This window comes from Grampus griseus, assembly GCF_964374135.1.
Source record: "Grampus griseus genome assembly, chromosome: 7".
In the NCBI taxonomy this organism is placed as follows: Eukaryota; Metazoa; Chordata; class Mammalia; order Artiodactyla; family Delphinidae; genus Grampus; species Grampus griseus.
Genome location: NC_139001.1, coordinates 56,531,272 through 56,555,778, shown reverse-complemented (window position 1 = coordinate 56,555,778; position 24,507 = coordinate 56,531,272). Strand labels below are relative to the sequence as shown.

General features: G+C 36.0%; 1 protein-coding gene across 2 annotated transcripts in view; it reads left to right on the top strand.

Annotated features, from left to right (window-relative positions):
* The window catches only part of MTX2 (metaxin 2), a 63,811-nt gene that overhangs the window by 9,765 nt on the left and 29,539 nt on the right, over positions 1–24,507 (top strand). For both annotated transcript variants that reach the window (XM_082658687.1, XM_082658686.1), the window contains exons 2-3: positions 13,711–13,758; positions 14,805–14,851. In XM_082658687.1, coding sequence (XP_082514813.1) covers positions 13,711–13,758; positions 14,805–14,851 — 95 coding nt within the window. The remainder of the gene's footprint in view (positions 1–13,710; positions 13,759–14,804; positions 14,852–24,507) is intronic.

Here is a 24,507-nt window from a genome sequence, read left to right as displayed (position 1 = left end):
AAGTTGTAGAGTTGGGAGGGGAACCTGGGCATGTCTCACTTCAAGACTTATGTTTTTTCCCTACACCACCTGTATTCATTTATTGTATTGTAAATGGTTATGTGCATCTCAGTCACCTCTTCTCACTCCCTCTGCTCTGTGCCCCCCACCCGCTCAACAAAATTAGATCTTAGAGAGCAATGGCAGTTTTATATTCATCTTTGTCCATTTATCATAGTCCCTGGTACATTTTCCAAGTTTAATAACCTATGGTTGTTTAGTTAAGTGCTTTAATATATTTTTTTCAGCCTCTCTGAGGATTTTCTATCCCTGTGCTTCTGTTCATGAAGGGATTCTGTGATGGTTGGTCTATGTTATCTTATTTCTTGTTTGTTTTTTCCTTTTTTTTTTTTTGTTGTTCTTGGGGAATCTGGCAATTCTGCCAAGACTTCTGCAGGTATAACAACAGATCAAATCCTCTGTAGGGAGTCATCTGTTTCACGGCTAGCTGACAGGAGTGAGGGAGGAGGAATAGAGAGTTCTTTGGTTACCTAGCTTGATATGAGAGTGAGTATATGTCACGTACTAGAAAAGGGCAGATACTTAAAATAATAGGTACTATTGTTACAGTGATTGTAATTGGTTTAGAGTAGTGGAGAGGATTGTTTCTTAGTTGGAGGGACATTTATTTTCCATTTTCTAGGATCAGATTTAGAGAACCATTAAATCTTGAAGGTTAACACTGTTAACAATGTTGAGGTCTGATACTTGTGTGGGACTGTTTGTCTTCTCTCTGTTTTTTGGCCAGATACTGCACTTCTAATCTTAACCAGCTGTTTTTGCATAGTTCTGCTATCGATCTCATATTCATCTCTATTTCTGAGAAAAGTTCAGACACAGTGTCAGTGTTTCCTCTTTTATGAATTACAGATTACCATTTTTAAAAAGAGAATTCAAATTTTGAGCCCTAGCTACAAGGTTCATATCTGTTCATAGTCACCTGGAGTTGGCCTGCTGTTTATTGGAAATTAATGAAAAATGGTGAATCTTTTTTATAATGGGGTGAAGTCTAAATATAGCCATTTGAGAGGATGACACATGAATCCTTACTAAGAATGGAAGGTTTTCAGTTTAACTTGTATTCATTTTAGCCTGAGTTATTGCCTTGCTGATGCTGTGAATTTGTTTTCTTCACCCTTGTTAACCTCCGGAAGTTTGTCAGTTTTATGAAATTGATCCTTGAATACCATTTTGAAATTGATCTCTAGTGTCACATAGATAGGTTCAGATGGCTCACGTTCAAGTCTCATAACTACTAACTTAATTTTACTTTCCTTATTGATTACATCTAATGGAAAAACTATCATTTAACCACTTTTTGGTTCCAAAGCAAGTGCAGCCTCAGTTCATTAGTCTTAAAAGCTTATTCTGGAACACTATTAAATTGCAACATGTTACTAAAGCATGTTTTAAAACATGGCTTTAAGCCATATCCACAAATACTTAAGTAGAATAAGATGGGTAAAAATCTTCTTGAATAAAATTAATCTACATAGATCCTTACTGCCACATTCTATGAGGCAAGTGAATAAAAGGGGTGAAAAGAACTTAATCTTATTTGAAGTGTACTCCATGTCCTGTGGACAGTACTTTTTTTTTTTTTTGTGATGGTGGTCGCAGACCATCTGCATCAGATTTACTGGGAGTGTGTGTGGCAAGTTTGGATTCTTGGCCCTCGTTTCTACAGTATCAGAATATCTGAGTTTAGGGTTTGGTGGAAATATGCAATTTTACAGAGTTCCTTAGCGGATTCATATACATTAATGGTTGAGAAGCATTGTTGTAGGATGATTGTAATTTCTTTAGTTATAATTAATTAATTATTATAATTATTATCTAAGAACGTTTATTTGTGGGCTTCGTAAGAAGTTAGCTAATACAGTTCTGTGTTCATTGAATCTGGAGCCAGACTACCTGGGTTCAAACCCTGGCTCTTGTCACTTATTAGTCACTGTGACTTTGGCAAATTACTTATGGTTGTTCCTTAATTTTCTTATTGTAAAATAGGGATAATAATAGTAGTGTCTACCTCATAAAGTTGTTGTGAGGTAGTTACTATGTCAGGCACTTAAGTGCACAATAAATGCAATAAGTCTTTTAAAATCTATTTCAGTTTTACTGAGGTATAATTTATATACCCTTTTAAAGTGTACAATTAATTTTTAAAATATATTTGCAGAGTTGTGATTATTACCACAATCCAGTTGTAGAAGAAACATTTTCATCACCCCCAAAAGAAATTTCTTGCCTGTTTACATTCCCATTCCCATCCCAGCCTGAATCAACCGCTAACCTACTTTCTGTTTCTGTAGATTTGCCTATTCTGAACATTTCATATAAATGGAATCATACAATGTGTTTTCTTTAGTGACTGGCTTTTTTCACTGGGAATAATGCTTTTGAAGTTCATCTATGTTGTAACAGGTATTAATGCTTGGCTCTTTTTTTATTGCCAAATAGTATTCTATGGTATGGATATACCGCATTTAGTTTATCGACTCATCAGTTGATGGTCATTTAGGTTGTTTCCACCTTTTGTTTACTGTGAATAACACTGCTGTGAACATTCTTGTACAAATCTTTGTGTGGATATGTTTTTCCATTTCTCCTGGGTGAATACCTAGGAGTGGAATTGCTGAGTCATAATGGCAATTCTGTGTTTAACATTTTGCGAAACCTCCAAACATTTTATACTCCCACCAGCAATGTGTGAGAGTTCCAAATGCTGTATATCCTCTAAACATTTGTTATTGTCTGTCTTGTTGATTAAAGCCATTCTAATGGGTGTGAGGTGGTGGCATCTCATTGTGGTTTTGATTTGCATTTCTCTAACAACTCATGATACTGAGTATCTTTTCATGTGCTTGTTTGGCCATTCATGTATCTCCTTTGGAGAAATATCTATTCATATCCTATGCCCATTGAAAGGATTGAGTTATTTGTCATCTTTGTTATTGAGTTGTAAGTTTTTTATATATTCTAGATACTAGCCATAAGGGTCTTAAGGGACTCCTAACTGCTGTCACCATCCCCCCCACCCCCCACCATTATCATCTGCCTCAGTAGCAGTCTAGGTAGTTTTTGACCAGAAAGAGGTAGATTCTCATTATTCTCTAGTTTCATTTGGGCACCGACTTTGGTTGTAAGAGAGAAGTTCTGCCCTTTACAAGTTTTCCTAAATTTTCAATCTGTTTTGCTTTCCTTCTTCTGCCTCCTGAATGGCAGGATATTAGAACCCATTTGCCTTGGATATTAATTCTAATGTATCATTCATTCATGTGCCCTCACTTTGAATCATTTTAGTCCTTTGTTTACCACGTTGTTACAAATGAATAGGTGGTTGGAGATATTGATGAGGGATTTGTGGGGTTGATGATTTGTCTGCCATGGGCTCAGTAAATTGGCATTCATTTGGCATTCTGGAGATTGTGTGCTGTTTTATGTAATTTTTTTTCTTAGCTCTGTGTAACATGTAGACAGAATTAAGCCTTGTTATGGGTGTATCAGATGATCTTTATTGTTATTTTCAGATAGGCTCCAGTATTCGTCAGAGTTTTAAACTTGAAACATTATAAAGATAACAGATAGGGAGATGGGCCATATGGTACCACTAAAGTCTAAGTGCCTTAAAGGCAGTTACTTGATTTTCTTTATAATTTTATCCCTAGTGCTTAGAATGGTACCTGGCACATTATATTCAGGGTGTGTGTGTGTGTGTGTTTGTGTGTGTGTGTGTGTGTGTGTGTTCTGTGAATATTTATTGAACGACTGATAAAACGGATTTGTAGAATGTGGCTTAATTTACTTTCTAAAATGAGAGCTATGTACAGTTTACTACACATACTTATATGCAACAAGCAATAAAGAATATGCAGTGGATTCTGATGTCAATCAACAAGTTTTTAAGGACTGATGATAACTTGTAGCCAAGGGAATGGTTCTAGTGTGAATCTTCTTCCAAAGTTTGGCAATCCCTTTGTATTTTTGTCTTACACTTCTCTAGTCTGTCTTAGAATGTCTGCTCCTTGCTTCAGGACCCTTATTTGAATCTAAGGTGTTTTTTTTTTTTTTTTTGGTGGTATGCGGGCCTCTCACTGTCGCGGCCTCTCCCATTGCGGAGCACAGGCTCCGGATGCGCAGGCTCAGCGGCCATGGCTCACGGGCCCAGCTGCTCCGCGGCATGTGGGATCTTTCTGGACCAGGGCACGAACCCATGTCCCCTGCATTGGCAGGCAGATTCCTAACCACTGCGCCACCAGGGAAGCCCTAAGGTATTCTTTAATCTTTCTATCTGCACTTCCTTGCAGTATATATTTTAAGTGGCTCCTGTGATCTGAATGTTTGTGTCCCCTCCAAATTTATGCATTGAAACCCTAATCCCAAGGTGATGGTATTAGAAGGTGGGGACCGTTGGGAGGTGATTGGGTAATGAGGGCAGAACCCTCAATGATTGGAATTAGTGCCAAGAGATCCCAGAGAGCTCCCTAGCCCCTTCCACCATGTGAGGACCCAGCAAGAAGTCGCAGTCAGTGACCTGGAAGAGGTCTCCTACCAGAACCCAACCATGCTAGCACCCTGATGTTGGACTTTGAGCTTCCAGAACTGTGAGAAACAAATTTCTGTTGTTTATAAGCCACCCAATCTGTGGTATTTCGTTACAGTAGCCCAAGTGGACTAAGACAGAGAGTAGCCTTACCACTGTGTTACAAAATACTACCTGTCAGTATTTTAAATATTGGAACTATTTTAAGTTTATGGAAATGACAGCATGGCACTACACCTCTCCATTCTCTAACATGAGCCACTTTCTTTAAAATTTTTAAAAATTGAAGTATAGTTGATGTACAATATTGTATAAATTATGAGTGTACAATATAGTGATTCACAATTTTTAAAGGTTATATTCCATTTATAGTTATTATGAAATATTGGGTATATTCCCTGGGTGTACGATACATGAGCCACTTTCTGACATGAACATTGATCTCCAACTGTTGAGGTGATGGGAGAATGTTTTTGTTTTTTTTTTAAATAAATTTATTTATTTATTTTTGGCTGAGTTGGGTCTTCGTTGCTGTGCGCGATCTTTCTCTAGTTGCAGCCAGCGGGGGCTACTCTTCGATGCGTTGCTCGGGCTTCTCACTGCGTTGGCTTCTCTTTGTTGCAGAGCACAGACTTTAGGTGTGTGGGCTTCAGTAGTTGTGTCACGTGAGCTCAGTTGTTGTGGCTCACGGGCTCTAGAGCGCAGGCTCAGTAGTTGTGGAGCACGGGCTTAGTTGCTCCGCGGCATGTGGGATATTCCCGGACTGGGGCTTGAACCCATGTTCCCTGCATTGGCAGGTGGATTCTTAATCACTGCGCCACCAGGGAAGTCTGAGAATGATTTTAAATTCTTATTGTGTGAAGAGTCATGTCCTGCTTACACATCTTTGAATTGTACTATAGTTTGCAGGCTGAATTGTTGAATCTAATATATAGCTCTTAAAATTCTAGCTTTGATAAAGTCACATGTCATCATATTTTAACTCTGAACATCTTAAAAATCTACTTTAAATGAAGGCTTCATATCATAACTGCCTAAAACTTGACAGGTGTTGAACTTAGTGTCTATGTTGATATCACTGAGATCATCAGTATAGTATTTATGTCAAACAGTAAATTTATTTCCTTCCTTTCTCTGTGTGTCTTGCAGTAACTTGTCCATGTTTAAGAGCTGTCAAATGTTCTTTGAGCATTTTGTTATATTAGTCGTATTTGCATTTACACCTTTGGCAGAACGACATCCAAATTTGGAGATAGGTTGCATGCGTTTCTTATTCCTTTAGACTGTCTAAATAGTCTTTGGAAGCGGAAGAGATAACATCAATGAGCTTTTGGAATCTAGTTGCCTAAGGATAAACTGGGTTTGACTTCATTAGTGCACAAATGATAGTTTTGTGTACAGTTATTATAGCATTAATCTACTTGATGGATTGGAAATATGACAGTACTGAAGCAGCATGTAATATTAGTGCCTATTATCCTACAAATTATGTCTTCACCTACATTCATGTGCCAGAGGAGTCATGTTGTACATTAAGAATGAAGAATTAAAAAAAAAAAACCCCGACAACAGAGGGCATCTCTTTTTATGGCCCTTCTCTTGTCCTTTTAGATTAGATCATCAAGAGATGGACTTTAGAATTAGACTTGTTTATTAGGTCATAGCACTTTCATACTGTGAAATACCCTGAATTGAATGGAATAGATAGATCATTTGCCACCAGAATGACTTATCACCCAACTTGATACTGTAGAAAATACTGCAGGTAAAATGGAGTCTTTAAGAAACCTAGGTATATACATATGTGAATTTGTTGGCCAGTAGTCATTTCTCTAAAAATTGTAATGGTTTGTAGTAGAGAATATTGATGTTTTTGTTATATTGGTTGATAAAGCTTAAAAATAATAGGTACCTGGGGCTTCCCTGGTGGAGCAGTGGTTGAGAGTCCGCCTGTCGATGCAGGGGACATGGGTTCGTGCCCCGGTCCGGGAAGATACCACATGCCACGGAGCGGCTGGGCCCGTGGGCCATGGCCGCTGAGCCTGTGCGTCCAGAGCCTGTGCTCCACAACAGGAGAGGCTGCAACAGTGAGAGGCCCGCGTACCACAAAAAAAAAAAAAAAAAAAAAGGTACCTTAAAGATAATTAAATGAGAATCAAGTATGTATTTCTGGGGGCTATGGGTTTTGCTTTATCATGTGTGTATTTCTAGCACAAATTCATTTATTTGTGTATTGTTTATTTTATTTTATTTATTTATTTATTTTTTGTGGTACGCGGGCCTCTCACCGCTGTGGCCTCTCCCGCTGCGGAGCAACAGGCTCCGGACGCGCAGGCTCAGCGGCCATGGCCCATGGGCCCAGCCGCTGCGCGGCATGTGGGACCCTCCCGGACCGGGGCACGAACCCGTGTCCCCTGCATCGGCAGGCGGACTCTCAACCACTGCGCCACCAGGGAAGCCCTGTATTGTTTGTTTTATATTAGGGCTTTCAAAAGTCCAAAAGTATGTGTTCTCTCTCTTTCTAAGCTTTTTCCTCCTCCAACATAAATACTTGTGGGAGGTAGAAAATATCTTTGAAAAATTTAAAAACATTCCTTTGCATAAAAAAAGCTATCACTAAAGGCTGAGACTTTAAGAGGAATCACCTTTGCTCCTGGTAAAAGAGACACTAGTGTAAAATACTCAGGGCAGTTTTACCTGGGCAAAATTGGAAAGAAAGTAAAGGATAAAGGGGTTAAAAGACCTTTAATAATGTTATTTGGATAGAAAGTTATGCGGTGTTCTGATATTTGCTTTATTTCTAGATGTTTTTTATTTATACCTGTAAAATGGGAATATATTTCTTCTTTATAAAAAATGATAAGCACTTTCATGGACCTTTTGCTAGGGAATAAGAAGTCATTCTAATTTTCAAGAATGAATGTAGGTCACTAAGAGTATCTTGGAGTAAGTTATTGCTTTGGTATGAAAATGATATAGTAGTTTCTGATTGTGAAAGAATTAATTTCTGAAAGGTGGGTAGTTTTACTTTGGAACTCTTGTGGTAAAGATTAGTTTTAAATGATACTTGGACCAAAAAAATTTAAATATTGCTTAATTTGAATTTCATATTTTGGCATGTATTGTACATATTATTATAAATGCCATATTCAAGTTTGGAGCAATTGAGAAGCCTAGTCTTTAATAAATAATCTCAGGACCATAGGAATTTTCACATTCTAGGAACTTAACTGCCTAGAAATGGAGATAAGATATTGACATAATAATAGAATAGAGAAGAAAGCAATATATGATATAAGACAAGTACAAACTGCTATGAGCAGTATAGATAAAGGAGAAATTAGATTTGTTTAGTTACAAAAGCCTTCTTGATAGAGGTAGCATTTTAAGCTTGGTCTTGAAAAAGGTGTAGGATTTGGGTATGTGGTAGGGAAGGAATATTCTGGACAGAGGGGAACAATTTGAGCAAAGTCACTAAGGTGAGGAAGTATGAAGTATATGGGGGAAATTTTAAGTACTCTGGTAGGATACAAGGGTACTATTATTAGGTAGATGGGTAGGCAGGTATTCCCCCCCCCCCATTAATTTGTGTGTGTTTTTTCCAAGCTTTTTTCGTGGTCAAAAAAGGTGATTTCACTAGAATAGAGGAGGACTCTTCTTTGTTCAAGGGTACGTGAATGGCTGGGTTCCCTGCTGAAACTTCAAATAAGTAGTTATTTAATTAGAACAATGTTTTCCAAGGTGGGGTGAGGTATATATACACCCTGTTTTATGCAGGACAATCCTTTGAAGTACAGGAAGAAAATATTGGAACTTAGGTTTCAGTTTATTTTTAACTGGTTTTTTTTTTTTAGTGTATGTTTTATAATGTGCATGATTTATTAGCTTAGGAATACCAGCCATATGATTTCCAAATCTATTTGGGTCTGCATACTCAAGTATTTCTTTTTTTTTTTGGCTGCGTTGGGTCTTCCTTGCTGCGCGCGGGCCCTCTCTAGCGCAGCGAGCCGGCGCTACCCGTCGTGGTGGTGGGCGGGCTTCTCATTGGGTGGCCTCTCCCGTTGTCAAGCACAGGCTCCAGCAGCCGCAGCACGCAGGCTCAGTAGTTGTGGCTTGCGGGCTCCAGAGTGCAGGCTCAGCAGCTGTGGCACACGGGCCCAGCTGCTCCGCAGCATGTGGGATCCGCCCCGACCAGGGCTTGAACCTGTGTCCCCTGCATCGGCAGGCAGATTCCCAAACACTGCGCCACAGGAGAAGCCCCCTCAAGTATTTTATTGATGGGGACATGAGATTTTAAAAAGTGATATATTAGAGTTAAAGAATATGGAAAGGGGAATAGTGAGATGACTTGTCAGATGGTTGAGGGCCTTGTGTTGGTCTTAGGAGCATTTCAACAGTAATATCCAGTGAAAATTGTATATTTGGTATAAAACATAGAAACAGATTTCCAGTTTTAGGGTCAGTGCATAGGTAAGTTTACAGGATTAGATTCTGCCAACTATTTCAGGCAGCTGTTTAATATTTTCATAGTTGTGCGATTGGTTGTAGTATTGGAGTTCTCTGGGTAAAAGTTTCCCTTTTTTTGGCCAGGTTGTGTAGTTTTCTTATCTTCCCTGATTCATTCTTAGCCTAAACAGTACAGAATCATAATAATGATAGTAGTAATAGTAAACACAAACATTTATTCAACCAGCATTTACTGATTGCCTGTTTGGTGCTAGGTTCTAGGAATTAGGTGGTAAGCAAAAGTCAGACATGAACACTGGATTCATGTGCTTATTTTCTAGTGGGGGAGGTAAACAAGTAGTCCTCAAATTCCTGTAAAAATGTTGACTGTGATAAGTGGTTCAAAGAAGTGTGCATCTTATTCAGGCTTGAAACAGAGAGGGTTTGAACTATTCCGGAGGTCACTGAAGTCTTCCCTGAGGACAGGACCAGCTACATAATTTGTAGGGCCCAGTGCAAAATAAAAATATGAGGCCCCTGTTTAAAAGAACAGGGGCCTCAAGACTGGCACAGCAGAACATAAAAGCACCCATGGAGCCCTTCTAAGTACGGGCTCTGTGCAGCTGTTCAGGTTGTAAGTCCATGAAGCTGGCCCAACCTGAGGAAGTGATGTTTTTGCTGAGATGTAAGGACACTAAAGGAGGGGAAGATAGCTCCAGGGTAGAGGAAACAGCTTAAATGAATCTCTGGGGCAGGAAGGAACGTGATGCATTCAGAAACTGGGTGAAGGCCATTGTGGCTGGTGTATAGAGTGGGTAGAGAGGAATGATGAGGCCAGAGAGGGAGAGAGGGTGATGTGTAAGGCCAAGCCTTTATTCCAAGAGCCACACAAACTACTGATGTGTATGAAGCATAAAAATTACTTTTGATATGCAAATAATACCAGTAATTGGCACCTTGACAGTGTTGGACAACGTTGTCTCTCAGTCCTCATTTTCTATCAGTCTCCTTTTCAGAAACATTTATCCTCACCTTCTATATTTATTCTAAGCCTGGCCCTTCCCTAAGGCAGGTTTAAAAAGGCTCTTCACATCAGGGAGAGATTTTGGTGGTAGAAATTGAAAATAGGATAGGTGAGTCATGAAATTTTATTCACTATTGAATTAGTCTGTGGTCTAAAACATTTTAGGTTGGCTAAAGTAAAACTAGTAAGAGATGAAAATGTTTTATTATTTATTTTTAAAGATTTTTCTTTTTAAATGAGGCAGATTTTTAAGGTCTGTTGTCAGTACTATTATTTTGAATTCTTAATCTCCCTCTCTTTTACACATGATCAGGGACAAGGGTGGATATTAACTTCCCTAACCTTGGGAAAGAGGAGTGGGGAAGAAATTGTATTTTTGGACTTTGTCTTTCACATAACAGGCATTCTCAGTGAAAAGGCTTTAATTAATATTACCCAAACCAAGAAATAGGCTTTGTACTTTGTTATGTGTAGATAATGTTCATGATTCATGGACTTACTTATGAAAGCTCATTTCCTAGAAAGAAACCTACATGGTTGATTTGTAGATCCATTGCCATGCCACACAACTTAGTATTTTCACTATTGTCTCTCTGTTGAATAACACACCAGCCATTTCTTCTCCCATGTCATTCATTCCCTGATCATTCCCTGCATACTCTGCTATTTCTTGCCTCCTGGACTATGGATATATTGGAATTCCAAGCTGCTAAAATAGCATGGTTATATAGGTTTATATCCGCCTACTTGCCTTCTCTTTTTAAATGATAGGTTCTGTTTGTGAAGATAACATCAAATGTTTTGGCAGAGTTACTTTCTGAGAATTTACTTTCAATAATAATTCCTGAGTTGGAACATAGTCTGTATATTGGAGCAAGGAAAATATACTCCGTCATCCCCATTTCCAGCTTTAGGTTCTTAATAACAGAGCTTTTAGTATTTGTAGATAACTCCTTTGTTCTTACTTGCAGTCGGGTAATATGTTGCAAGATTTCTGTTACTTTTACATATGTCGGTTGTATTATATCAGGAGAAAGGGGGTGATGATAAATGAACTTTTAACTGGAATTACTGAACACAGAAGTTCCTATTCATATGAGAACTCTGATACTGCAGAGTAGTGAAGTAGCTTCTGATTTATCAAAGAACACTTAAATTATATTCAGCATATATTTAATGCTAAATGTATGTTTTTCCATTGTTTTGAAAATTTGTAATTCATGTCTAATATGTACACAAAATAGCTAACCGAAAGTTAAAATTACCGGAATATTTAATCAGAGCACCCTATTACTTTAACATAGTTGATAATTAAGTTCAGTAAAACTTTGATTAGCCAGAATGTTTAGGAGATTGACTGGTAGGTTTCTTTCCATGCACAATTAATGATCACCAACTGTACGCAAAACATGGCACAGTGTGGCATACACAGATGCATATGACATATTTGTGTCCTCAAGGAACTTAATTTCAATGTCTTTGGAACTTCTGTAAATTTTATTCCTCTGCCTTATTGCTTTCTTTAATAAGATTAATATAATGCATATAATAGAGTCTTTGATGATGTAGACTCTTATAATGAATGAACCTCATTGTATTGTTTCTTATATAGATGTAAACAGTGTAGGTGTGCTGATCATACAGTTTATCCTAAAAGGTTATTTTTCAGTAAATTGCTGATGTCAGCTTGTTTTTGTTTCCCTGACTTTTATTTTTAAAACTGTTACACAGGTTAATTGGGTTCTTATTGAAATTTTACTTTGTTAAAAAGTTTACAGTAACATATAGTAATATTTAGTTGCACTGCCTTTTTGGTATGTGAGTTGAAATTCAGTAGCCTTTACATATATGTATACAGACAGTCCCTAACTTACAACGGTTTGACTTACGATTTTTCGACTTTACGATAGAGCAAAAGCAATACGCATTCAGTAGAAACTGTATTTCAAGTTGTGAATCTTGATCTTTGCTTGGGCTAGCGATATGTAACTAGATACTCTTGATGCTGGGCAGCAGCAGGGAGTCACAGCTCCCAGTCAGCCACGAAATCACAAAATCGAAAGGGTGAACAACTGATACGCTTACCACCATTCTGTACCCATAAAACCATCCTGTTTTTCACTTTCAGTACAGTATTCCATAAATTACATGAGGTATTCAACACTTTATTATAAAACAGGCTTTGTGTTAGATGATTTTGCCCAACTGTAAGCTAATGTAAGTGTTTTGAGCACGTTTAATGTGGGCTAGGCTAGGCTATGATGTTTGGTAGGTGAGGTATATTAAATGCATTTTCAACTTACAGTGGGTTTATCGGGATGTAAACCCATGGTAGGTCAAGGGAGGTCTGTAATACTGTGGATAAGAGTGTGCAAAACTGTGTATGGTCCATTATTTGCTTGGTGACTTCATGTATTATCCCTAAGTATGAGTTTAATTTTGTGTAGCCCAGACCAAACCAAAATTTATAATTTACAATAATACAATGTTTTTCTTTTCATTCTAAAGTGGAAGTAAAAGGAAATTAAGGTGTCCACCCCTCCCTCCCACTCCTAAGACTGTTTTAGTGCATCTTAAATGATCAGTCTTAAGAAAAAAATGCTTCATGTGTATAAATTTCTTTTTTAAAAAACCAGCTGGAAGTATATATTAAAAAAATAATTTGTTACTGTGTCACAGAGACTGTATTAATTTAAACACAGTAAGAAAAATACCAATTATTATCAAATTTCATATTTGACTTTCTTGCTGACAGCAAATATAGTTAGAATGTTAGAATTGGTGATTCTGATGTTTTATGGCTTTTACAAAGAAGAATTCAACCAATGATATACTGTATATTCTGTCAGTGGAGGCATTGCTTCTTAAGTGCAGTTGATTAGACAAATTCAATCTTAGTGCTTTTTCCAAGCACTGGTAGGTTGCTAATATTCTCTTTGTAGTTGGAGTCTTCTCTGGATGAGAGATTGAGTCAAGGTCAAGCCTGGCTTCAGGCCTAAAATTAGCTTTAGTAGCTCTATTTCACATTGTAGGTACTTAACTGCTTCATCATGTTACTTCCCTTTGTTTTTGTGAGATGGTATTGGTGAGGTCAAGGCAATGAAATGTAGACAACAACAGGATTCCTCTGTCTGTTTAAATACTACCAGCTTATGAGGAAAGATGCACAGCCTGATACAGATGTATTTGATTCTTTCATACAGTGTTGTCTTTTGAAAATTTACTTTGTTAAAAGTTTACAGTAAAATATTATAAATATTGCTTCACTACTTTTCTTTTTGATAGTGAACTGAAATTCAGTATCTTTTTATATGCATGAGTAACATTTTGGATATATCTGTGTTTGAAGGAGGCTAAAGGAATAGTAGCATTTAGGCTGTTTTATTTTTTTAATTTTCCCTTTTGATTGGGCAAGATGTCTTCCACCTCCTCCCCATAAAAAATGAAACTGCCACCAAACATTCACTTAAAAGAAATTATCTAACCTGCTTATATAGGTTCCCATAGAATCTAAAGTAGTGTGACTAGTTGCCATATTTAAGGTATCCTTGGCAATTGACTTTAAATGCTCTAGGCAAATGTATGTGATTATTAATTTGGTTGGTCATTGATATGTTTTTACCCTATGTGCCTAATTATCACTGCTGTGTTTCCACAGCTGCAGAACCTTGGCCTGAAAATGCTACATTATATCAGCAGCTGAAAGGTAGGTACTTGTTCTCAGTTAAAAATGGCTTTGTATCAAAATATATTTATTACCAAAAACACCCTTCAATAATAGAATCCTTTGCAAAGAGAACATAAAATATAAAGAAGGAATTCCCTTGTATAATTTGTCTAGGAGATTTTACCTAAATTTATATCTGCCAGTGTAAACCAACTATCATGGCCTATAAGGTCCTTAGTTTATTATTGACTCATTATATTGGCTGCCGTAGGCAGTGTAAAATGATGTGGTTGCAGGAGCAGTTGGCAGATTTACTGTGCCAATAGCTGACACAGCAGATTTTTGAAGTCCTGTGGTAAAGTGGGCTCTCAGTAAAAAGGAACTGTTAAAATGTATAGGCTAGGATGGTTCAGGCTCCCTTTAGCAGCTCTTCATATATCATCAGGTCACATTATGGACCCCATTTGGGGCTCAGCAGCCTGCTACAGTTGTCAAAAGACTGCAAAGTAATGAAGACTAATAGGCAGCAGCCCTAGTCTTCTAAGCATGGAATTTTTATTGCAGCGAACTTGTCATCTTTCTTTTGTGTGACAGACCTAGACACACTGTGTAATATTAACTGTAAGCTGGTTTTATATGATTTTGAATGCTTTTACTTTTAACTAGAGAGGTTTGAGTAGAGATACTATTTTACTTAATTTTAATGAAAAGAAGAGGAGTTTCTTGAAAACTTGGAAAACGAATTTGTTTTTAAGTGAGCGATTTTCATTATATATTGTTGATAAAATACAGTAAGTGATCAATTAGTTTTAGAGGAAATTGTTGATAATATACAATAAGTGATCAAATAGTTTCAGAGTAAATAGTTTTGTTTCATTGTTATTTACATACTATGATAATTTAATCAAAATTATAATCACACATTGATATAGACATATAGACACAAGAGCATTGATATAGAACTTCATGATTACATTTTCTTTTTAGAAATAGGAATAGTTTTTAAAAATAAAAACACTTATAAATGTATTTTACTTGTTTAGCAGTTATGCTTTTGACTCAGACCTTTCATTGTATTTCCACAGGGGAGCAAATTTTGCTTTCTGACAATGCAGCTTCTCTTGCTGTGCAGGTAAGTATGTAAATAATGTAATTTTTTAAATTTTGAGTTGCAAATTTTTTTTCCTCTCCAGCCTGATACTGTATGTTTAGAATTTTTTATGATCTATCATTATCAATATTACATCTCTTTGTGAAGTATAATTTTATTATGTAATATTATTCAGGTAATTGTTGCCAGTATGTAAAGTGAACATAAAAATCTTCATTATTCATTCTTTTTATAAACATCACTTATGTTGCGGGTGCATTTTCTTTATTTGCTGTTTTGCTTTTGGCTAGATATGATGGTATTGATTAGTTGGGGTGATATGTTCATTTATAGGCACAAAACTATTTTCTAACTTATTTGTAAAGTTTTATTCACTACATATTTTTAAGCATCATTCTCTCATTCTAGCCTTAATCCATTTGGTAATCATGAAGCAAACATATTCTTCTCCAGCCATTCCTTATATATTTATCGATTACATTAGTGTCTGTTATCCCCAGACCACTTACTGAATATAATAACTCTTCAAGTTGTATATCACAGTTGTGTAATCCAAAAGATTAGTGGCCCTGTAAACTTTAAACTGCACTATAGGAAGAATAGGGTACTTGGGAATTGTTTGCCTTAAAAAAAAAAGAGAAATGTTTATGTAGATTATGGAATTATAATTATTGAAACATTTTACATATTTAGTTGCTGTTTGGTTAGCTTACATAGTTTGAATCACAAAGAGGATTTTATTGTGTAGCACTTAAAAGAGAAATCTAAGACGTGACATTTGTTGGAGATGAGACTGTGAGCTTCTTGAGGACAGAAAGAAAAGGAAGAAGAGGGACTGCTTTTGCTGCGTTCTAGGCATGATGCTAGGCACTTGGTCATCTTGTTTTTTTTTAAATTCAACTTGATAATCATCTGGGCTTAATAACTATGTCTGATACATAGTTTGTCATTCAGTACATTTTAGTTTTGTTTAAGGGAGGGAAAGAAAGAAAAGACAGAAAGAAATGTGTTTGGACAATAATTTATTTGTATGAGTATGAGCTTTTTTAAGTTTCTTTCTTTTAGAAGATTTATATATTTTTACCAAGAATATAAATTTTGTTTATTTTATTTACTTACCTTTATTTTATCTTTAGGCACTAGTACTATAACTAGTGTATTTTCTTTCTTACGGTAATCTTTGAGAGGCAGAACTTCTTAGTTGGTTATATTTAATAAATATGGACTTTATACTGCCTTTTTGGCAGGAGGGATAAGGAAGTTGAAATTTAACTTTAGTTTTCAAATACTAATGACACAGTGCCTAGCTTATAAAATGTACTCACTAAATATTTGTTGAATGAAGGGTTTATAAGTGTGGTAGAAGCAATCTTGCTTGATAACTGATAGCACAAGTAAATTATTTGCTGTGTGTGAAATAGTGTCTTCAATCTTTATACTTTTGAAAAGATAGCTTCAGGGCACAGTGAATTTTTTTTTTTTAACATCTTTATTGGAGTATAATTGCTTTACAGTGGTGTGTTAGTTTCTGCTTTATAACAAAGTGAATCAGCTATACATATACATATATCCCCATATCTCTTCCCTCTTGTGTCTCCCTCTCTCCCACCCTCCCTATCCCACCCCTCTAGGTGGTCACAAAGCACCGAGCTGATCTCCCTGTGCTATGCGGCTGCTTCCCACCAGCTATCGATTTTACATTTGGTAGTGTATATATGTCCATGCCACTCTCTCACTTTGTCCCAGCTTACCTTTCCCCCTCCCTGTGTCCTCAAGTCCATTCTCTAGTAGGTCTGCATCTTTATTCCCGTCCTGCTTCTAGGTTCTTCATGACCATTTTTTTTTTTTTTTTTTTTTAGATTCCATATATATGTGTTAGCATACTGTATTTGTTTTTCTCTTTCTGACTTACTTCACTCTGAATGACAGACTCTAGGTCCATCCACCTCATTACAAATAACTCAATTTCGTTTCTTTTTATGGCTGAGTAATATTCCATTGTATATATGTGCCACATCTTCTTTATCCATTCATCTGTCGATGGACACTTAGGTTGCTTCCATGTCCTGGCTATTGTAAATAGAGCTGCAATGAACATCGTGGTACATGACTCTTTTTGAATTATGGTTTTCTCAGAGTATATGCCCAGTAGTGGGATTGCTGGGTTGTATGGTAATTCCATTTTTAGTTTTTTAAGGAACCTCCATCCTGTTCTCCATAGTGGCTGTATCAATTTACATTCCCACCAACAGTGCAGGAGGGTTCCCTTTTCTCCACACCCTCTCCAGCATTTATGGTTTGTAGATTTTTTTGATGATGGCCATTCTGACTGGTGTCAGGTGATACCTCATTGTAGTATTGATTTGCATTTTTCTAATGATTAGTGATGTTGAGCATCCTTTCATGTGTGTGTTGGCAATCTGTATATCTTCTTTGGAGAAATGTCTGTTTAGGTCTTCTGCCCATTTTTGGATTGGGTTGTTTGTTTTTTTGATATTGAGCTGCATGAGCTGCTTGTAAATTTTGGAGATGAATCCTTTGTCAGTTGCTTCATTTGCAAATATTTTCTCCCATTCTGAGGGTTGTCTTTTCGTCTTGTTTATGGTTTCCTTTGCTGCACAAAAGCTTTTGAGTTTCACTAGGTCCCATTTGTTTATTTTTGTTTTTATTTCCATTTCTTTAGGAAGTGGGTCAAAAAGGATCTTGCTGTGATTTATATCATAGAGTGTTCTGCCTATGTTTTCCTCTAAGTTTTATAGTGTCTGGCCTTACATTTAGGTCTTTAATCCATTTTGAGTTTATTTTTGTGTATGGTGTTAGGGAATCAATCTTCTAATTTCATTCTTTTACATGTAGCTGTCCAGTTTTCTCAGCACCACTTATTGAAGGGGCTGTCTTTTCTCCATTGTATATTCTTGCCTCCTTTATCAAAAATCAGGTGACCATATGAGGGCACAGTGAATATTTTAGCTCAAGCACTAATTCTTAACCCTTTTTTAAAAAAAATATTTATTTATTTATTTTTGGCTGTGTTGAGTCTTCGTTTCTGTGTGAGGGCTTTTTCTAGTTGTGGCAAGCGGGGGCCACTCTTCATCACGGTGCGTAGGCCTCTCACTATTGCGGCCTCTCTTGTTGCAGAGCACAGGCTCCAGACGTGCAGGCTCAGTAGTTGTGGCTCACGGGCCAAGTTGCTCTGCGGCATGTGGGATCTTCCCAGACCAGGGCTCGAACCCGTGTCCCCTGCATTAGCAGGCAGATTCTCAACCACTGCGCCACCAGGGAAGCCCCCTCTTAACCCTTTTTTAGTTGCCATTTTTGGGATAACTCTTTCAGGATCTCATGAAAGCTACTATTGAATGTTTCTCTAGGAAACATTCCAGTGCGTATAGAAGTATAAACATACCCAGGCAATTCTGCATGTGGTTTCAGGAGGCTTACTGATATCCCTGCTGAAGGTATCTGGGGGTCCCTTGTTAAGAGCCTCTAAAACTAAAGAATAGGAGTTTAGGAAGTACTGAAGTAATTTTCACCAATAGGAAGGTTATTTTGGGTAGGAATAGACCAGTAGTTCTTAACTGAGGGAGGATTACTACCCCTCAGAGGACATTTGACAGTGTTTAGACATTTATTTTTTTTTTAACATCTTTATTGGAGTATAATTGCTTTACAAACTTGTGTTAGTTTCTGCTGTATAACAAAGTGAATCAGTTATATGCATACATATATCCCCATATCCCTTCCCTCTTGCATCTCCCTCCCACCCTCCCTATCCCACCCCTCTAGGTGGTCACAAAGCACCGAGCTGATCTCCCTGTGCTATGCGGCTGCTTCCCACTAGCCATCCATTTTACATTTGGTAGTGTGTATATGTCCATGCTACTCTCTCACTTCATCCAGCTTACCCTTCCCCGTCCCCGTGTCCTCAAGTCCATTCTCTACATCTGCATCTTTATTCCTGTCCTGCCCCTAGTTTCATGAGAACCATGCTTTTTTTCTTTTTCTTTTTTTAGATTCCATATATATGTGTTAGCATACAGTATTTGTTTTTCTCTTTCTGACTTACTTCACCCTGTATGACAGATTCTAGGTCCATCCACCTCACTACAAATAACTCAATTTCGTTTCTTTTTATGGCCAAGTAATATTCCATTGTATATAGGTGCCACATCTTCTTTATCCATTCATCTGTCAGTGGACACTTAGGTTACTTCCGTGTCCTGGCTATTGTAAATAGAGCTGCAATGAACATTGTGGTACATGACTCTGTTTTGATTATGATTTTCTCAGGGTATATGCCCAGTAGTGGGATCGCTGGGTCATATGGTAGTTCTGTATCAATTTACATTCCCACCAACAGTGCAAGAGGGTTCCCTTTTCTCCACACCCTCTCTAGCATTTATGGTTTGTAGATTTTTTGATGATGGCCATTCTGACTGGTGTGAGGTGATACCTCATTGTAGTTTTTTTTTTTTTTTTTCTCATTGTAGTTTTGATTTGCATTTCTCTAATGATTAGCGATGCTGAGCATCTTTTCATGTATTTGTTGGCAATCTGTATGCCTTCTCTGGAGAAATGTCTATTTAGGTCTTCCGCCCATCATTGGTTTGGGTTGTTTGTTTTTTTGATCTGGAGCTGCATGAGCTGTTTGCGTATTTTGGAGATTAATCCTTTGTCTGTTGCTTCATTTGCATATATTTTCTCCCATTCTGAGGGTTGTCTTTCCGTCTTGTTTATGGTTTCCTTTGCTGTGCAAAAGTTTTTAAGTTTCATTAGGTCCCATTTGTATTTTGGGTAGGAATAGACCAGTAGTTCTTAACTGAGGGAGGATTACTACCCCAAAGAGGACACTTGACAGTGTTTAGACATTTTTGATTGTCACAACTGCTAGGGAGGCTGCTTTTGGCATCTATTGGGTAGACACCAGGGATGCTGTGAAACAGTGCATGAGATAGTCCCTCCACAGAAAGAATTATCCAGCCCCAAAATGTAAATGGTGTCAATGTTGAGAAACCCTAGAATAGATGGTTTAGCTAGTTTTCAGCCCAAACCAAGATATCGTTATATTACTGTTAAAAAAAATTAACATTTTAAATAATCTGGGGAAGGAAAGAATAAAGAAATCTTAGTGTGTACCTTATCTAGTAATTCTGTTTTTATGGTTCTTATTAATTTCCTTTCTCACCATGGCATCTCAAATCACAGTTGCAATTAAAACCAGAAAATAAGAACCTTTTAAAATGCAGAATTTTGCATAACTGTTTTAATTTTTTTTGTTATCCTACGTATGTCACTTAGATGATAAATTAACCAGCATATATTAAAAATTCTTGGTTTTCTTCAATATTCTTTGACTTGACAGCTGATAGTAGCCATGACTATAAATGTGACTTTTCCAGATATCTGATGTAAACTTTATGGAGTAATTTTCTTCTATATAGTGGACCAGTATCCGTTTAGAAGAATCAGTTAAATGTATAAAATTGATCAAAACAATGTGATGGGTATCCATAAACTGGTTATTTTCTAGAAGATATCAGATATCAAGCATCGGATATTTTAGTAGTCTGCCAGTTAAGCCATCAGGAAATTTAAATTTTACTTACCGCATAGAATTGGCATTTATTATATTCCTGGAACTAAGTGGTTAGATTTTTTTTTTTTTTGTTAAAGGAACTTTTATGATTTCAGTTTAAAAGAAAATAAATTTTTTTTCCCCCATGGCTGTTATTTCCTCTTAGATTTGCTTTCCTTCTTTCATCCACAAAGTATTGGTATTACCTGAAGTGTTTGCCTAGTCATAAAATAATCTTGTATGTTGAATATTTTGAAGTATTAGAGTAGCGTGTTCCTCTGGTTCTCATGAGCAGTGTGTGTGTGTATAAATATATATACACACACACACATATATGGCAAGGTGCACATACACAGTATTACATACACAAACATGGGGGAGAGAAATCTTCTATTTCATAATATTACTTCCACTTTGAAGCTTGTAATGGTTGGTAAAAGAATTTTGATAACAATTCTCTGTTGCTATCCTCTCATCCCCTAAACCTAAATCAACTGTCCAGTAAATATATAATGTATATAATGTTGCCCATATATGTAATTTAAAATTTTGAAGTAGCCCCACTAAAAGAAGTAAAAAGAAACAGGTGAAATTAATTTTAATAATATATTTTATTTAATATTATCAAATATTATCATTTTAACATGTAATCAGTACATAATTTATTAACGTGATGTTTTTTGGTTTTTTTATATTAAGTTCAAAATCTGCTGTGTATTTCACACTTACAGCACATCTCAATTTCTGCCAATCACATTTCAAGTACTCTGTATGTAGCTGGTGGCTCTTGTATTGGGCAGTACATGTCCAGAAATACTGTATGAGCAAATGCATATGGACTTCAAAGTTTTCTGCAGAAAATGTTTCATTTGATTTTTCTTCAAGAAGTTTATGTCTTTACTGATTCAGTATATGTTGTTTTTTATAGCAGATTCCACAAATGAAAATGGGTGGTTGGTCTCTGTTGCAAATACCTTAAACATTACTCTTTGTTTCAAGTTTCCTCATCTGTAAAATGGAGATGTAATAGAAGCTATCCTACTGGGTGTCATGAAGACTGAATGTGTTAAAAAATATGTAAAATATATATAAAAATTAAAGCATTTAGAAAAGCACCTGGCATATTGTAAACATGCAATGAATATTGGTTATTATTTCCTTCTTTCCTGATTCTTTGACAGAAATATACATAATCAGTGTCAGCATCAGGAATGGAAGCTTGCAGGCTTTGTAATGCCTAAAGTAATTAAAATAAATGTTAGGTGTAAGAATTATTTTTGGACATATTTAAAGCTGTATGAACATTAATAATTTTTATATTCATTGTTTCATTCCGTAACTAAAAGTTGTTAATATAGAGTGCTTGAATTCAAACAAACCATTATTTTAATAATACTAAATAAGGTTTGTTTCAAAGTTGAGTATTTATTGAATGCTTTTATTGTCTAAGGCACCTTATTGAGAGCTTTTATGTGCGTTATCTCATTCTTTACCGTAACCCTAGTGTAGGGCACTATTATTAAGCTCATTTTAAAGATGTGGAAACTGAAGCTCAGGAAAGCTCTGGCCAAGATCATAGAGCCCACAAATTGAGGAGGTAAACAGACACCAACAGCATTGGTGGAGTGCCTACTATGTACTCATCACTGTGCTGAGCACTTAATTCTTATGAACTCATTTAATCCTTATAATAACTCTGTGAGGTCAGTGCTGTTATAATCCCCATTCTGCAGATAATATTAATAAGAACAACAGTAATAACTGAAGCTAAAATTTACACAGCACTTACTCCATGCGCCAGGTCTTGTTCTGTGTACTTTAGGTATCATAGATAATGTTTACACACAGGCACCATATGAGGTAGGTAGCATTGTTATTTCCATTTTGCATATTAGGAAGTTGAGGCAGAGAGGTTAAGCAATTGGCCCAAACTTATATAATTAGTAGTTGACAGAGTTGGAATGCAAATCCAGGGAGTCTGGGTCTAGAGTCCACCCTTGTAACACTTTGCTGCATACCAGTCCAGTCCAGTGATACAGACCTTTGGAGTTTTATCCAAAAATAAGTAGACACTTAATTCAAAAATCATTTCTGACATTTCCTAGCAAATTATATCTTACAGTTTACGGATTACATTAAGATGTGAGAGATAGATATGTTGCAGCTTTTGGATCTCTGAGATGTGATAAAGGTAGTATTACCTATGTTATGGGTTATTAGGAAGTTCAAGTTAGGTAATAAATGGGAAATTCTTTTGAAAAAAGTGAAAGCAATAGAACTACAAGATGATGTTGAATGCTGAGTTAGTGCCTATTTTTGCTTCAAAGATTTATATACATATTTTGTGAATGTCTTTATATAATAAAATGTTACTTCTAGTAAGTTTTAGAAAGGATTTTTGTTTATTATATATGAAGCCAATTTAAAAAGAAACCTGTTTTCCTTTTTTGTATGGCTTAATCTAAATATTGTAAAAGTTTAGTTATTGAATTTATTTTTTAGAGAGTGTCTCAAACTGATGATTATTAGAATGCTGAATGAAAAAGTAGTCTTACTTTTTACTTCTTCATTTTTTAGTTACTTCAAGTAAGAATAACATTTAAGCTCAGGTTAAGGGAAATAATATTCTTATTTTTTCCTATCCTTCGTGAATAAATACTTAATCTCTAAAAATGAAAGGGAACACACAGAAAAAAACTATATTCTTTCTGTTGAATATGTTGTTTTTTTTCCTTCAGGTTTTGTGGTTTTTATTAACACAGGCTGTTACAAAAAAAAATTTGTTTTGCTTTTTTAAAATTATATCTAGTCATATAGATAGACTAGAAAGAATTATTTACTATTGGTACAAAAGGAAATAAACTGGGAGACCGAAGTCCTATTTTAACAGTAGGAAAATATAGTTTAAGCTGTTCCATTGAGAGCCTGCCTCTCTGTATGCTCCCCCAAGTTTAATCATTAAAAATGTCAGCATTTTTATAGGCCCCATTAATACTGGGCCATGAACACTAACATGTCAGATCTGCTGATAAGCAGTTAGCTGACCCTTGCTTTTTCCTTTTCACAATTGATGCTTTTTAGGTGGACATATTAATTTGAAGTTAAATGATAACATCCTAATGTAGTGATTGGGGAAGAACAGGAAAGAGGAGTATCTTTCCTTCAGGACTGCAGGTCAATTGTTGCATTGGAGAAAGAACTGTGATTATGAAATTACAGCTGTTGTAAACTTGTTGTGTCATTCAGATGGTCACAGTGGACAACTTACCTATAGAACTTTAGAGGAAATGATTTTGAATTTTCAGTTTGGTTTAATACATTTTCTACTTTAAACAGCTTGTTTATGGTTGTATGTAGTTTCTAAGTGTCAGTTTAAACCTGATATAAATACAATAGGTGGGAATGCAGTGATACATTCATTTTAATAGAGAATTAATAGAATACTATTTTATGTAAAACATTTTTAAATTGATATAACTTTCTTAAAGTTTTATAAAGTATAAAATTTTAGTTTTTTAAAGTATGTTTATCCCTTCCACTTGATCATTTTCTGCAAGATGAGGCTTCTGTGTTCACTTTCAGGATTTGGAGAAGGAAAGCTAAGGGATAGAGAGAATTTAGTGGATCCTTTTCAGTGTTCTAAAATGAGCAAAATAAAGGCTGCAGATGTTTCCTTGATATCACTGAATTTAAATTCTTCAGATTGAATGTGTTACATTACATTACCTTTTTTATATCAGAAGTATTATAAAGCATTTTGGTGATATATGCATATAACACCTGGAATGATTTAAATGTATAAAATGTGACCTTTAGGAGGGATGATTGTGAACTTAAAGTGCAAATAGAATTTAGCAGATTAAAAAAATTCTCAGTGTTAATATTAATCCCTCAACACATAAATGGTATGGTGTATATAAAACATTTAAATTAATCTTACAGATTTGTGAAAATGAAGTATATTCAAAATAGAATTAGGTGGCTATTAGAGTTGTCATTTTTAGTAATTAGTGAAATAATGTAAAGTGGTTATACAGGATAATGGTTTGCTAATATAAATATCTATTTAACTTAGCAGAAATTTACATTTCTGTAGTTCTGAGAG